Source organism: Vanessa tameamea, chromosome 26 (assembly GCF_037043105.1).
Source record: "Vanessa tameamea isolate UH-Manoa-2023 chromosome 26, ilVanTame1 primary haplotype, whole genome shotgun sequence".
In the NCBI taxonomy this organism is placed as follows: Eukaryota; Metazoa; Arthropoda; class Insecta; order Lepidoptera; family Nymphalidae; genus Vanessa; species Vanessa tameamea.
Window position 1 is genome coordinate 1,211,599 of NC_087334.1, and position 17,571 is coordinate 1,229,169.

A 17,571-nucleotide genomic window follows, 5' to 3' on the forward strand; every position below is an offset into this window, starting at 1 on the left:
TGTTAATTAATAATAATTAATAAAATTCTTACAACGCCAATATCTGTGTGCGACGGTGTCCACGTACCATCCGTTCGCTATATGTTGCCTGGCCTACTTGTTACAAATTAAAAAAAAAAACTACATTTTTAACAAATCACCTGTATCTGTTTTCCAAATGAAATATATTCGAAATCAGCGATTACACCATATCATTCAAGTTTACCTTAAAACGACAAATAAACTGTCCGTAACCGTAGCCGTAACTCGTAGCCTTTATTTACGTACAATTGTTTAAGATTATAAAAATAGAATGATAATAATTTAACGTGATTTGCCGTTCGCATGAAACATGCAAAGTCCGTGAGAAAATCTAACGAGATGAAACGGATTATACGAACAATTGTGAAATACTATAAACCTTAATCAGCTAGTCGTAATGTCGTTTTAAAACCATAATAACTCAGCTGTAAACGATGGAGTTACAATTGGTGGTTTAATGGCTGCTTGGGATGTCACCGGATCGAAGGACCATATTCAAATGACTTGTTGACCGGATGTTTGTGATCAACACAAGCAAGTTAGTGATTATTTTATTGGTTATATTATATATAGGTGCCGGAATTCAAATTCTATATCAATTTAGTATCTCGTCTTATTGCCTCCACTGGTGAAAGCTGGTGGTATTTTTTTTACAGAGGATCGGAATTGCAATTCAATGGGAAACTGCTGCTTGCATTCGTGCCACCATTGCACGCGGTTCTATTTTAGCCCGTCTGGGTTGGTACCCACTCAGCAGATATTCTACCGCCAAACAGCATTACTCAGTATTGTTGTGTTCCGGTTTGACGGATGAGTGAGCCAGTGTAACTACAGGCACAAGGGGTATAACGTCTTAGTTCTCAAGGTTGGTGGCCCATTGGTGATGTAAGAAATGGTTAATATTTAGTACAGTGACATAGTCTTTTGCGATGGTGACCACTTACCATCAGGTGGCCCATTTGCTCGTCCGCCTATAAATACTATAAAAAGAATGTTGAATATAGATTGTTATATTGTTATTGTTGCGGGCCGCACAAGACCGGTCATTGTGGCGATCTTTTGGGGAGGCCTATGTCCAGCAGGCGACGTCCGTCGGCTGAGAGAGAGAGATTGTTATATGCAAAAGTGTAACAAAACGAACACTTAAAGCGTGATTTAGAAATTTATATTATAAATACAGCGACATCTATTGGGAATGCTACCTTATACAATTGTATGAGTGCACCTTGATAATATAACCCACTTATAGCACAACTTAAACACTTCTTAGGAGGGAAGAGAGGGTGAATAGTAATGTTATCAACACAATCGACATAACAATAATATCGAGCGTATCACACGTGGAATTATTATCGAAGTTTGGAGATTTTAATGCACTAAGCATTCTTTATCGCATTGGGATATTAAGCGGCTATTATTTTTAAATATATTCTAAGTACATGCGGAGTCGAGACGGGTCGCTGGTCTTGCTAACAATTCATTTGCGGTTACTATGCGAAGGAAACATTATGGCGAGTTTTAAATTTCGTTCCAACAAAAAAGCAGTAAACAATTTACCCTATTAGTAAATTGTTCAAATATTTTTAAATGAATATTTTTTCTAGACAAATAAATAATAAACTTTATTCATGACAGCGAATTAACATTGTTATAGTCTCCAGTACTTTCGATAGAATCTACATTCCGAACCAGTGATATCTTCACTTAATATAGTTGTAGAGTACTTGTACAAATCTACTTGAATAAAGTATATTTTGATTTTGATAATCTCACAGTCCTATTCCAATATTCAAGTGATATGCTTTAAAACAGCCACGGTAAAATTTTTCTTCACGTATTAATATATAGAAATATTACCTGTTGTTACCGAATTGAGTGTCAGTTGAGTACTCACTGTTACAGACCTTCGACCGACAATTCCCAGTTGAGCGACTAATTAGGGGCCGGTGGTGATTTTTTTGATACATTATCATGCGTGTCATTATGAGATTGCCTCTGTCATCATTGCTTGTTTTGCTCTTCCTTTACTTTATATCTGTCGTCAGAAATCTGAGCTAACTTTGTCTAGTTTCTACGGTCTAAGATCGAGTAAAATGTTATTGTATTTGTTTTTCAAGTAGTCAAATTTTATTAATGCTCAAATTATTAATTTGTGGGCTCGTACGGCCCCAAATCAGTCTCCAGTTTTTCCAGACACCCTCTCACCTGACTATGAAAGTTTGTTCTTGGTTACAAAAGGTAATTTTTCTTTCAAATATGATTATCTTTAATCGTGTCCGTAATGTGAATATATTTTCAGCCTTTATCTTGAATTCCTCTCGCCTTCATTCACACTTAACACTATTGTAATGTTTCAAATTGCATCTTCGACGTCAGAAATGTTGGCATAATGTATTAAAATTCAAAACTCGAATTGAATAACTTATGAAAGACTACGTTTATTTTTATTTGATACAAACAATTTAATTTATTATTTAATATTAAACTGACATTGCTGGCATTCGGAATCCCTAATAGATAAGATTTGGGCTTATCTGTCTGTGCGGGTGCCATATTTTATATTTTACAATAATCTCATGATTAAATATTATAAAACACAATTTGATTTGTTTTCCAATTATTATTTATAAACATAATGAATTTCAAGTATTGTTTAATAATTGTTCTCGTGAAACATACATTCATCTGGATACAATGATCTGTTAATTTAGGCCGGTCGACAACTCGACACTTACATAGGGTCATTACACATATGCATGTGGTACCACATACTATTAAATTCTAAACCTTTCGCGGAAAAAGGCGATGAACTGTGAATTATTCTTACTTGGACTGAATTAATTTCAACATCGATATTTCTTAGTCGCTACATGTATTGTTCATGTAAATGTCATAAATGATAGTGTCTTGTTTATATACCCTTTTATCACGGAGAAACCGGATATAATTTTGTTTAGATACTAATATATGGTACTGTTTGTGATGGTGAATATGAGGATGCTTGACGCTGCCATACGCACTAACGAAATATTTTTTTGAGTCTTTTGGGTCAGGAGTGTACACTACGAGTATGATTACGTTTAAGAGGGTGAGATACCAAACAATTTCTTATGCCCAATTTGGAGGATAAAAGTCAAAGGGTACTTTTGAGTTTAACAAAACTAAAGTCAAGAATCAGTAAAACATATTTATATATATTTCAGAAATAGCAATTTTATTTGAGATATAAAATCAGAAATTACATGGAATGAATTACGAAAACCATATAGTCATTTTAACTTAAAATTAATTATAACCGACGTTAAAGAATTATTTGGTTAAAATAAAATAATTTTCCTACACAGAGTCAACGATTATTATCACTTGTGATAACAAACGACACCGGCAGCTTAACGAGACAAGGACGATACTCAGACGTACCTAATACATAATTTACTGTATGACTAATAAATAATATGTACGATTGCGAATCAAAACTGCATCCGTTAACTACGACGGCTCAAATTAAACGCATCTTATATTAGTCGATGCCAAACTACAAACTAAGTTAAACCAGTTTAAAGTTTTCAGCATAATTATGCACTCATATGGCCTCGGTTCACTGATATTTATAACGTCCATTTACATTCGTGCCTAATGGGTACAAATGGTCTTATTGTTATTTGAAGTATGCGGGTTCAAACCCAGACAAGAATTTTCTGACTTTATTTTCATATTTGACTTTTGGTTAAGTAAACCTCGCGAATTCGTGGGGAAATCTGCATAGCTCAGGTGAAATTATGACTCCAACTCTATCCAAGTCTTTGACCAGCAACGAATATTTACAAGCAGAGACTACTAAATTTGTATAAATAAATTGCCGATAGAACAGATATTTTGTTAATTCTCTGTGTTGTAAATGTAATATAAAATATATACAACTACAACTGTGCGCACGGGTTTAACTGCGCAAACCGGTTCGCACAATTAAGCTCGCGACGTCACTCGTGCGTGTAATCTCTACGTCTTCACTTTGCGCTTAAAGTTATTACATAATCCTGTCGTGACAGTTTTTTATTGAATATTTGTATTTCATTTCCATTTCTGTACTAATTTTATACGGCCTTGTTATTTGCAAATGTTATTAACATTCATAATGTTTCGTAACTCAACTGTATATTACTATATTGGAATCTATATGCTGCTCACCCCGACTTCGTCCGGATGAAATAAGAACATTATTTACTTCTCGACCGCAGCGCCACGTACCGGGTCAAATTAAAAAAAACCGCTCAAAATTTTAACAACTGTTTAAGAGGAGTTTACTACACATAGAAGATTTTTATGTTGGTATATAAATATTATCTAATTTTATACTCTGTGCGTTAATCTCGTGAAAACTACTGAACGTTAGTATGAGTACTACGATCAATAAACTCTTAAAAGAGTTTATTGATCGTAGTACTATTAATTTTGTCGATCTTCCACCCTTTTTTAGGGTTTACTTATTACCCAGCAAAGTGTAATAATAAACAAATATATCAAAATATGAGTTCTGCCCCATTCGCTACTAAACTTACCGAGTTTTCTTTGTATTCTGTTCCATACAAGAAGTTAACATGACCGTGTAAAATGAAATCAATACATAAATACAAATATAAATACCCAACAGAGACAACTTCATTTCTGATATACTGAACGGAAATACGAAATCCGTGTATCCAAATAGAGTTATCCTAAAGACGATCAACTATATATTTTTAATAATAACATTAGTAAAACTCAACGAATCTTAAGTCAAATTCAATTCGCAAATACCATATAATGATTCAAAACATCAACAATGATGCGACGATAATTATTTCACACGCGACGATATTATCCGTCCTTGGTGGGAGCGTCATTTGACGTGGAAGGTCATAATGACGTGCGAATTAGAGAACTTAAATCATTATATATATTTAGTTGGTTTGCTAGAAGTTTTTTAATTAGAACATTTTTTATCCACTGGTGAGAGGAGGGCTGGTCACTTTTTACCCACAGAAACTGAACGGAAAAATGCTGCAATTCTTGTCGCCATTTACGCGGTGATGATTTGTACAGTAACTATTTTTATTTTATATAGATAATTGTTAATTGGTGACCGTTATTGATTTACCATCGAGTCTGCTTGATACCTATTTTATAAAAGAAAATACTCTTTTGGTCGAAATAAGAGCGTAATTTTAAATCAACTTTTCTCATGCAAATTTTTTTTAGATCCTGTAATATATCTAAATAAGCAGAAAAAGGCACTATGTTGTTTTATTATAACATAACATTACCCTTACTTCCTGTATTAATCGATTTGTATCTCTAGCTTTTCTTTTTAATAGTTTCAACATTAACCAAACTGAATGGTTGACTATTCAAGAAATGGACATTTGCTGCTTATCCATCTCATGAACAATGGCTTATTATTCTATTATTGTTATAAAATTTATTTCCACGTAACGCAAGTCTTTCCGTTACATTATCTTCAATCAAAGCAGTCCTCTCTGTTAATTTCAGATAAATGATAGAAATTTTCTTTTGTTTTTCAACATATATCTCCTTTTTTTACGTATGAGGAACATTTTTAACAGTTTATATGTGAGGATTAAATCAAGGTTCAAGTCTTTCAACTGTAAAATTACTTAGTTTAAATATGTATTTAAAATAGTCACAAGATCAACAGCTTTCGAGTGTCCTACCAATTCTCACTAATGGGCAAAATATTCCTCCTATTCCGGAGAAGTTAAGGAGATTATTATAATCAATGAGGCAGTATTTTATACATTAAACTTTCCTGATAATGTTTCCACAGCCGACTTTGCTAGTCCAATTTTTCAAGCTTTGATTAAATTTCATTTTTATTATAGATAGGAACAAATTCAATTAGAAATTATAAAGGAACCTCGTCAAATCGAATCTTGTCAAGAGCTACTCTCGTAGACTACCACTAAATGATAACAATGTATAACGAACCGTTCTAACATAAGGAATTGATTGGAATTTGAACGTAGCTGGGTCAGTGTTGTTAAGTTACAAGATCCTCCATGACACTATAACGGCCGACTTTATTGATGAATCATGTCACAACGACCCCATAGCGTGCGGGTATCAAACGACGCGAGTCTGACACAAACTTATTTACGGGTTAATTGCAATTAAATTCTATGGGAAAGTACATGTGTTGTAATAACAACTATGGCATACCAACAGTTATGGTATTCGACTCATTTAAAAAAAATGCTCGCTATGCCCGCGAAATAGGTAGTATTATAAATAGTATAATATATTTAGTGCCGAGATGGCCCAGTGGTTAGAACGCGTGCATCTTAACCGATGATTTCGGGTTCAAACCCAGGCAGGCACCACTGAGTTTTCATGTGCTTAATTTGTGTTTATAATTCATCTCGTGCTCGGCGGTGAAGGAAAACATCGTGAGGAAACCTACATGTGTCTAATTTCAAAGAATTTCTGCCACATGTGTATTCCACCAACCCGCATTGGAGCAGCGTGGTGGAATATGCTCCATACCTTCTCCTCAACGGGAGAGGAGGCCTTAGCCCAGCAGTGGGAAATTTACAGGCTGATTATGTTTTTATGTTTATTATTTAGTGCTGTTTAATTTATTGTGTATAGAATACCTATCATTTGAATAAACTGCGTTGAACATCGAGCAAATTGGCAAATCAAATAAAGAGGCATGATCGCCTGACATGACAAGTCGTATTTTATGTACCGCATCAAAAGGTTAAAGCTTGTTTGATGGAACGCACTAATTTCAGAATTTGCCAAACCACTGTATCGAATTTTATGAAATTCGGTATGGAGCAAGTCTGAAAGCTACTTTTTTAAGTCTAACACCTGACGACCAACCCTAAACCGCGAGCGACTCGCGGGACGGAGAAATAAAGTTTAATACGGGTAGAACCTCACGGAACATATATATATAGTAAATTTATATTTCATAAATTTATTATCCATTATCATATAGGATCTGAAGCTACAAAACTTGTAATTAAGACTATTTCCATATATTATCTGAGCACCTTAACGGGTTAATATGTGATACACATGTACAGCCTGTAAATTTCCCATTGCTGGGCTAAGGCCTTCTCTCCCTTTGAGAAGATTAGAAGCATATTCCAATGCGGGTTGGTGGATTCACACGTGGCAGAATTTTGTTAAAAGTAGACACATACAGGTTTTTCTCGCGGTGTTTTCCGTTAGCGCCGAGCACAAGATACAGAAATTAAGCACATGAAAATTCAGTGGTGCTGGCCTGTGTTAGAACCCGCAATCATCGATTAAGATGTACGCGTTCTAACCACTGGGCCATCTTGACGGAATATACGATACTTGTAATTGATATTAAGGGGGGTTAAAGTATCAAGTACATCATATGTAGTGACTTAGAAGTTGCTGTGTTATGTCATGTAATTAAACAAGTCTCGCGTCTCGTTTTACAAGATTTTAATATTACAAGATTACTTTAACGACTTTTTGCAAGAAATTTTGCACAATACAGGATGTTCTCAATCGATACGTGATTTTGATAAGTTTTACATTATTATAATTTAATTCATTACGAAACGATTATAATTATATTTATTTTTTTAATATTGAGGGCAATGGTCATATTTTCAAATTACTTGATTGATATAACAGTGTCAGTGTTGCCAGCATATAGGGGTTTCCGTGATTTCACAGAGTTTTCGGCGGTTCTTGTTGTGTGTCATTTTCACCCGAGAGACCCTAGAGGGTGTTACGCAAGTATTAAATATTACTGAATCCAATTATTATGAATATAACGATTTAAAAAAATGCAATTTATAAATAAGTACTTCCTAGCGTATTGTGTACCGAAATGTGAACTGTGTGTGTATAAAATTCAGTTCAATCGTGTGGAACTGTTATTAATTAAATTCTAAACTTTAAACAACACATACCAATATTAAGTTAAATAAATACTCGAAAAATAAACTAATAAATTTTGTTAAAACTTTTACATGTTAACTATAATTTAATATGCATAACAGGTTTTTTTTATAAAATTTCAGCCAACCACGTGAACTAAGATGTTATGTCCCATGTACCTATTATGATTACGCTGGCTCAAGCTTATTAATAAAATATTTGCAAGTTCGTTTCAAAGTGAATGAATTTATAACTTAAATCGATCGAATCATGCACAATATAAATACACGTAGTTTATAATCAGCGTGAATTACAAATTTTCCTCACGATAGATTTCACACTTATTACAAATGTTGTCGTTCCATTTCCGTAAGCAAATATCACAATAAATTTTACAGATAAGCGTGCCCGCTTTACTTTCATGAAAAATATTTACTCTGATTGTTGAATAACAGGAATATTTCAACGGAATCATTTAGCATTGATGATAAAATTTATGTTGGTTCACGTTTTAAATATTATATTCTGAAACAGAACTTAATTATATTTTGTAAGATATTCAGTGTTAGCATTAGGTGTCAAGTATTCTGGAATAAAGATCCCCTACACATTCCACTTAAGAAGAGCTTGATTTTATAATAGTATGATTGAATATATGCATAAAACAATTTGCGTAATTAATGATATTTTTGAATTATAGACTAATTTTCGCCCTCGGCCTTCTTGCGCTTAGGGCTACCTTTGGAGTTCAAGCTTGCTTCGTACAAAATTTTATTTGGCCGCGAAAGAGCAACATTATATATGTTGCTCTTTCGCGGCCAAAGTTAATTTTGCAATTATAATATAACTACAGATCTACCCGTCTCGATTTAAGATACATCTGTCATTTAAGTTGAAATTTTCAAAAATACTTCTATCAGATATAAAATGAACGAAATAAAAAATCGAAATATACTTTATTCAAGTAGGCTTTTACTAGCTCTATTGAATCGTCATTATACAAACTATAGTAAGTGAAGCTACCACCGGTTCGGAATGTAGATTCAACCGAGAAGAACCGGCAAGAAACTCAGTAGTCTTTTTCAAATCTTTCATTCTTTTTCAATATTTAAAAATACAGTCATGTTATTTACATAGAATTATATATGTATGTAATATATCAATAGAAAGATCATAAATAGACCGAATTTAATATGCCATAAGACAACACTGTGAAAATAACCAAAATATTCTAGACGAGCGGTATCAATATAAGTTGTCTAACTTTTCTGACCGCGTTTGCTGCGGAGCTGAGTCTTCCTATCAGGGACAATAAATGGGGACTCCACTGAAGTCTGGAACCAATGCTATTCCTAAAAACACCGTAGTATAGGCTACATCAAGACGGCCACCGTTTAAAGATATATTATAATTTTGTTTTCTAACATTAGGTAGGGTAACTTCACATTTTGTTTTTTGGCCAAAGTAAATTATTTACTGTAAACTAATCGTGTATCTGCGATAATTCACCTTTTACATTGTCATATATATATAACCTAATCTTATTAAATCGGTTTTAATTGTGCGTTTACAGTCAAGACAAACGATTTTAAATGTCTAGATGATCACAGATCTTGCTGCTACATCATATTTTGTGAACCAGGAAAACAATACTGTAAACCCAATGAAAACCCACAATAGTTCAGAAATAGGATAAAATAGAATTAACAATAAAATATACGGTTATTTTGGGACTCATTACAGTGACTTGCAAGTCATGGTTCGTGGAAATGTGGCTTTAAAAACAAAAAGCGATTCTAAAGACTATTTATAAAAAAGATAATGCAGATGTATGTATCAATGAATACTCGTAATGGTTATGCTGTTGTTGGTTATGTAAAAGCATTTACTTTCAAATCGAAATACATCTTAAATCCAGCTATTTCACTCATGGCGTGGATCTACGACGTTTCCGCATAAAGTGTTTTGCCAATGTCACGTATAATATTTAAGGCTGCATGTAATGTGTAGATTAGCAAATGACCATCTGATGATAAATGGCAACCACCACCCATTCCCATTGGCACTATAAGAAATATTCAATATCCGTTACAAAGGAAATAGGATGTCGTATACCTTGTGCCTGTAATTACACTCGCTTATTCACCCTTTAAACCGAAACACGACCATACTAAGTACAGCTGGTGGTCGGTGGCATATACATAGAGTGGGTACCTAATGATACAGACTAGTACAAATATCAGGCTATTAACAGTACCAAATATCATGGATATAATTTAGATCATAAAACTATTTGTTTGTATGTCTTCTGTTTTCCATAAACGATATCAAATCTATATTTTCGAATCATCATTGGCCTACAGCAGGTACGTGTCATTAATATAATGACAGGAAGCTCCAGCTTCCGCGTCAAACACAACAGTCACCTGCGCGATGACCATCATTAACGTAGGGCTTGTCATGGGAGATGATTTTCATGAAGATTTTATATTGTTTGAAAATAGCATAAAAAATTTATTGTTATCAAATTTTGGGGTACCTAAAGGAAACATTTTAGAGCCAGTTTATATCTTATATCATGTATGTCAAATTTGCAAAATAGATCTCCCATTTTGTTGGAAGATAACCATTACCACGAACATATAAGTAATAAATACAATAACGAATAAGCTCCACAATTATCTGGAAGGAAAACAAAACAAACATACTTAAAACGTAATAACAAATATTGCAGAAATACTAAATCAAAGACGCAACTTTGGAACGGTACGATCATGAAATTCCTATTTATGAATGAACAGGCGTAAATACGACGCTATTATATGCAAATGTTATCGTAACATCAGCTTAATTGCACGAGTTAATAGGATCAAAATCGCTTGCATCCGGTCTTCACTAATAAGCTAGTGAAACGGATTTAATACGATAGACTAGATTTTGAATAGTTTTATCAATAACATTATTAATAACATCAAGAGCCTGTAGATTTTGTATCTTTATCCATTATAATCTCAAGTTCAGAGATTGTAATTAGAAGTGAATCTTCTTTTATTGTTACCAAACCTTTACGTATGTGCAACACGGAATGTATATATTTCATAATTGCAATGATTAACAAAACAACGGGTGATATAAATATTAATTGTGCTTTAATCGATCTAACTTTATGGGGCTGAACTATGTTATGATATTACATTGTCCTACTTTTTTAACTCAACCGATAACGTGTATTACAATATTTTTATACGTTCGGAATAGGCCATTGTGTCATTATAATAAAATAACGGACCCAGCTCGAATTATCACAACTTATTTTATTAAAATATTATGTATAACTGTAATATGAATGTAGGTTGTAAAAATAAAACTAAATAAGTCCTAAATAATGATGACGCAATTAATGTTCAGGTTTATCACATGGCCACAAATACAAATAATAATTATTTTAAAGAAATACACTTGAACGTTGTACAAAATAATGATATCTAAAAGCATAGAGGAAACAGTCGGTTTTAAAAAATGAATCATTTGTGACAATAAACTAAAAATATATGACGCTTTATGTATAATTTTATAAGCAATAATAAAATTCAATTTATGATACAATAAAATTTATACAAAACTAATTGAAACAGCAGTGAAAACAATCGATCAAATAAACTTGTAATGATTATTGCTTGATTGGCAATAAGGTAAGTAAGTGATTGAAACATAGGCATTGTTTTAAAAATAATGTTATATTTAACATGTAGCCTTATCATTCAAGAAAAAGCAAGGATTTTTTGAATAAAATTGGAAAATAAAATACTATGAAATTGAATGTGCTCGATATCCGACTAAAACACTACAGTAGCACAATATCGACGAAAAGATTTAAGTTAACTAAGATAACGAATCAAATATCATATGGCGAATAAAACATCAGTATTTAGTTTGATATTATAATAGCGAAGTTAATTAATAATACATATATTCAGTTTAAAAATATATATACGAAAGTTAAAGTTTTCAGCGGCATCTTAGTTCGACGGATATTTAGAAATAGAAATGCAAATAGATGTGTACGTCAATGTGAATACTTTGTGTGAAAGTTAAGTAAAAGACAAAATCTTAGATCCCATGGTTGGAAAATTTTTGACAGTTTTAAGAATTTATTGTACCATTCGCGACGCTGTTAGCATTACAAAAGGCCCAGTCGATTCTTTAAATGTATTCTTTAATGTACGTATTTGTTTCTATGAGTAGAAAGGACTCTCATCATGGGTTCTTAAGACGTTTTGCCTTCCACTTATATCACCTTGCCTTTCACGTATTTAGGTAAATATGTATAAATATTGAAATACTCACTCTTTCTTATTGTTGACTACAATGACTAGCTTCACTTTCCGAGGGCCCTTGGTCATTTTGCAAATATCCTTGCAATTCTCCGCCGGGCCCTGGGACAGAATTTTTAACAGGGGAATGTTTCTTTCTAACTATCACAACAGCCCAACGGCCTCGGTCCAACGTCACCTCACTGACATCTTCACAAATAGAATCCTCTTGTTCGGAAACACATCCTGTATTCTATTCTAGTTTTTAACTTAAAATATCACTTGAGTTCATTAATACTGATATGTACACTCTCACTTTGAAATCACTGATTCCTTCAATAAATTACTTTAATACTGTCTAATCTAGGCTCGTATGGCTGTTGGAAAAAATATTATCACTATTTTTTTGGTCGAAAACGATAACGCAAAACATAATAAAGGATAACATGATATGATCGATGCATTCGATACAATTGAATCTTATATAATTAATGACAATCAGCAAAACGTAATTATTGCTGACGTGTAAATTAATTAGTGACATTAATTAATCGAAACAGAAAATAATTGGGAAATACTACGAAAATATTCTGACCTACTGATAGGATTTTCCGATTACGTAACCAGTTATGTAATGGCGCTACGACTTAACTAAGTGACAGCCTTTATCAAAATGGGAGAATTTGGCGGAAAATCTCATCGAAATCACGTCAAAACTCCCAGATGATGTATGATGATACATGGAGACATGTCCCTGATTGCGAACAAGATAATAACGCACTATCAGAGATAGCAGAACTTAAAGCGGGTTCAGGCACGAATACCAACTAAATCTATACACGAAATAAAATAAGAAAATACGTTTATAAGTAACACTTCTAAATTTCTTAACAAACGAATAAAACTTAAATTAATATTAATATAAATGAACAAGTATTATAAGTTTTAATCTTATTTTTTTTGGCTGTGAAATTTAAACCTACCAATTTAAAAAAATAAATTATTTTAAAGACAACCAGAATAAGATTGGAAAAATAAAAAAAAAAAGATTTACTGAAATTATAAATAAATCTAAAGCTTCAAGTGAACGAAGTCGAAAGTATTCCTCGTATCAGATAAGTAGGCCAGCGTCAAGAGTTTCGGAATTTTATATTGTTATTTAAAGTAACAAGAGCGTCACGAATAAACACGTCTACGTAAATGACATATTTGTCAAAGAATACAACAATTATGACATCGTACATGTTACGTATATACGTATGATGTAGTCTTAATCTTTTTAATAGCTTATATGGTGACAGTCATTTAAGTTTTTATAGAACATATAAAATACGCATACAATTTACTTTGCACGGTAAATGTGCGTGTAGTTTAACCTTGTTTTAGTTACTTGTTAATTTGATTAATGTATGTATTTTACTTAGGACTAAAACCATTTAAATCTCATGTTCTTTTTTATATAATCCTGAGGCGATATAGGTATATTGATGCAAGCAAAACTACAAATCCAATAGTATACATTTTAAGCTGTTACTGTACTGCCAAACTGCAATAATTTGTATTTCTGTGTATCGGTTGTAATTATTTGTGTACCGAGGACAAAGGTGATTTTTAAAGGTTACAAACTAAGCTGGCAGTGTTGATTTGTTTATATTTCTGACAATTCAAATACGCCTAAAAGTATTATTTTTTTATGATATAGGTAGGCGGACGAGCAAATAGGCCACCTGATATTACGTCACCACCCCCCACAGAAAATGGCGCTATAAGAAATATTAACAATTCCTCACACTGCCAATGCGCCACCAGCCTTGGGAACTAATATGTTATGTCCCTTGTGTCTGTAGTTGTAGGGTGAGTGAGCTAATCTCACCCTTCAAACCGGAAAACAACAATACTAGGTACTGCTGTTTAGCGGTAGAATATCTGATGAGTGGGTGGTACCTACCCAAACGGGCTAGCACAAAGTATTAGTAAGTAAACTGTGTGATGCGAAATTATTGTTTATAATTTTTGATACACGTGTTCAACATAAGCGTGTCTAGGTTTTAAAACGATTAGAAAAGAAACCATGCGCTTAGATCGATTAAAGCTAAAGACGTTCCATACAAATTAAGTTATGTTATCTAAATCGCTAGATTACTGAGGTTTATACATGTTCCATCGATCATAAATGTATCTAAATCCATATTTTATTGTTCGATACGTGCGTACTTAGAAAACAGTTCATCGTGGTACGCTCGACTCCATTACGTAATGAGTAGTAAACTACGTCTACGCGGAAAACAAATATCGCGTTCATCTCTCTTGTAAATAACAAGATTTGCTGGCCTTGAAAGTTGGAAGGCATTAAGAGGCAAGAGGACTGCAAAAGTAATGAAAATCTTCAATTTTCAATAAGCAGCAGCTGAACTGAAGTCGAATAGAAAGAAGAAGTAGATACTATTCCGACTGAAATAAATGATATTATTAAAGTTTTTATTGTAAAAATGTGATTCCCACAAATTAACTTAAATACTGCAAAATATTTCATGATTGATGCACTATTGACTTTAAGAGTATATCATATTCACACAGCAAAAAAATGAAAGCAATCTGAATATTTATATAGGTAACTAATTTCACGAGAACGGCGCGGTTCAAACCGACAATTTCATAGATATCAAGCTCGCATTTTTATTGTGTTCATACGAAGATAATAATCTAAATATACTTGTTGAAGTTATTGTATCACGATATATTCAGATAAATACGACTACGAGTACGTGTCGCATTTTCTACGCAAACACAGAAATCTTATCAATCATTATACTTATTTAATGCAATCAATAACAATTATGAAATCTTAGTTGAGGTAATTAAGCAAATCATGACATAAAAATCAGTTTGCCTTGAAATTGTATAATATCCACATACGTATATGATAAGTCGAAAAATACTAAGTGCGTATAACTTTAGAGGATTCCTTAAAATACTATAGATAAAGTTGTTACAAAAAACGATATAAAATTTACAACAACAAAAAAAACCAAGCATTTATGTCGAAGAATTAAAACAATTCTTACAAAAATCGGAAATGGCTTGATAAGTGGAATTATTTTATGTAGCGCCACGTACGAATAGAGTACAGACTGAAAGATAAGTAAATTACGCTGGAATCAATCCAATAGATAACATCTTTGAATACTGATAGCATTTAATATAACCTGACGATGCTAACCTACATTTAAAACAGGCCATCTCCTGACTACAGCTAGATTCTGAAAAACTACTTACTATAATAACCATTGATGACAAATCGATAATCTTCATAAAATAGATGAATGATCTTTTTATTTGTAGTAGACACGCACACTTGGAAAGGCTACTCAATTTTTAAATTTGCTAGATCATTAATGAGATTCCAGTTCTATTGACAATACGTTGCCTACGATGAAACCCGATTGAATGATTTTTATGTTGCGTCAGTTATCACTGGCTTTCTCGCTCTGTGTCACATTACAACAAAGAGTATTTGTTGTTTAGCGGTATCTTTCGTAAGTACTATAGATACGCGACTGTCAATAGCCCCATAAGCAATAGTAATTAAAAATAAATAATTATTCACGATCGACAAAGTATTTATAAAGTCGCAATAAATGATATTTCATCAAATTTCAATTTCAAAATACACTATTGGCGTTGAGTTCAATACCCAAAACAAATATAAAGGGATACTGAATATATTCATACTAAATATTGACTAATAAGCGTGAAAAATGATGGGATTTTTGGTAATGGTCTTATGAATATTAAAATTCTTACCAAATTATATTACTGTAGAATTTTGCATGAAATAACCGCACAAAATAGTTTCGGATTTTGATTTAATAAAATTTACAATTTCAATAACTTAATTAAGTACTGAAAAGAAAACCGATGATACTTTACTGATCAAGGATAATTTAACATTTGACCTACTAATCATTACTCATAATCTACATTGCTAATTTCAAAGATAACATTGCGGCTTTTGCAACAACCTCTTTGAGGAAAGATAAGTTTCTATTTAAATTGGAAAGCAAAAGATGTCAATAGAAACGAAGTCAACGGCCATAAATAACCAGCACTATCATCAAAGGAGTGTCTAATGATGAACAACAAGTTTAACAAATGCATTAGCAAAGAAAGACTACAAATATGTAATGTAACCGATAAGGGAATCGCAAACATAGTCTCTGTTAATGATAAGATTATTGCATCAGAAGATCTCGCACACAATGTCTCTTGACCTACTGAAAAATCAGGACTTGATATATGAAAATTATTAGTACAAATAAACAGAGTTTTGAATGCGATTATTAACAATATGTAACGAATTTCGGAGATGTTATGGTCAAACTTATAAAACACAAACTTTTACCAATCAACCCCCATTTTACCCCCTTAGGGGTGGAGTTTCATAGCAGATTTGTACACCCTATAAGGTTGCATGTAGGTTACGTGCCAAATTTCAAGTTTGTCGGTGTTATAGTTTCTCAGATTTCGTGATAAATCAGTGAGTGGTATTTCGCTTTTATATAAATAGATTTTATTATTTATAATAATAAATAAGGTAAGTATATACTTATCGAAATTAAAAAGGAACTGTATAAATCACGATCGCGTCGTTATAGCGGCGAGAATGCAAGTAGGATTTCTCTGTTGGAAGGGAATTCCAAATGCCTTAACGAAAAATAAGCCAACCCCTTTTATTATCAGCTGATCAAGAGGACAGGGTGTTATGTGCTTTAGTACTAGTGTATTTATCTAAGGTCTAGGTGTTTAACTTAGAGTCGAGATATCACATGATTCTTGATTATCCTTGAAAAATCTAAGCAGAATTCCCAAGTTTAGCTAATCATAATCTCTTAGATATATCAACTAGTATATTACATGTTAACAAGTAATCGATTCGAGTGCCCAATGATTGTGTAGATTTGACTATTTCAAAACGATAATTCTATCAAATAAGAAATTGGTAAGAAAAAAATATATCATTTAACAAACTTTTAAGATAAAAATATTAATGTTTTGTACTAATTTAATTTTTTTTTTGTACAATATATATGTTTTACTAAAACTCGAGTGATTTTTATAAATTAATTTAAAGGATTAACACAGTCAGTATTTGCTACTGATGAGCAAAAAAAAAACACTCGTAAGAAAATTAGAAGTATTTTAGGCTTAATCTAATTTTTAGATTCTTAGCTTCACTAATTCATTGGCTCGTGAAGATTTCTTTAGCGTCTTTAAATTTAGTGCCGAGCATGAAACCAAGCACATGCATTTTAGA

At 32.6% G+C, this 17,571-nt stretch overlaps 1 protein-coding gene across 7 annotated transcripts in view; it reads right to left on the reverse strand.

Moving 5' to 3' along the window:
• Window positions 1–17,571, reverse strand: part of Mitf (mitf) — a 136,662-nt gene that overhangs the window by 18,516 nt on the left and 100,575 nt on the right. For 5 of the 7 annotated variants that reach the window (XM_064219093.1, XM_064219094.1, XM_064219098.1 and 2 more), the window contains exon 2: window positions 12,292–12,634. The exons of 1 other annotated variant lie outside the window; for it this stretch is intronic. In XM_064219093.1, coding sequence (XP_064075163.1) covers window positions 12,292–12,347 — 56 coding nt within the window. In that variant the 5' untranslated portion in view covers window positions 12,348–12,634. Of the gene's footprint in view, window positions 1–12,291; window positions 12,635–12,852; window positions 12,971–17,571 lie in introns of those variants that run through there. One more of the 7 variants, XM_064219096.1, reaches the window with a different exon arrangement.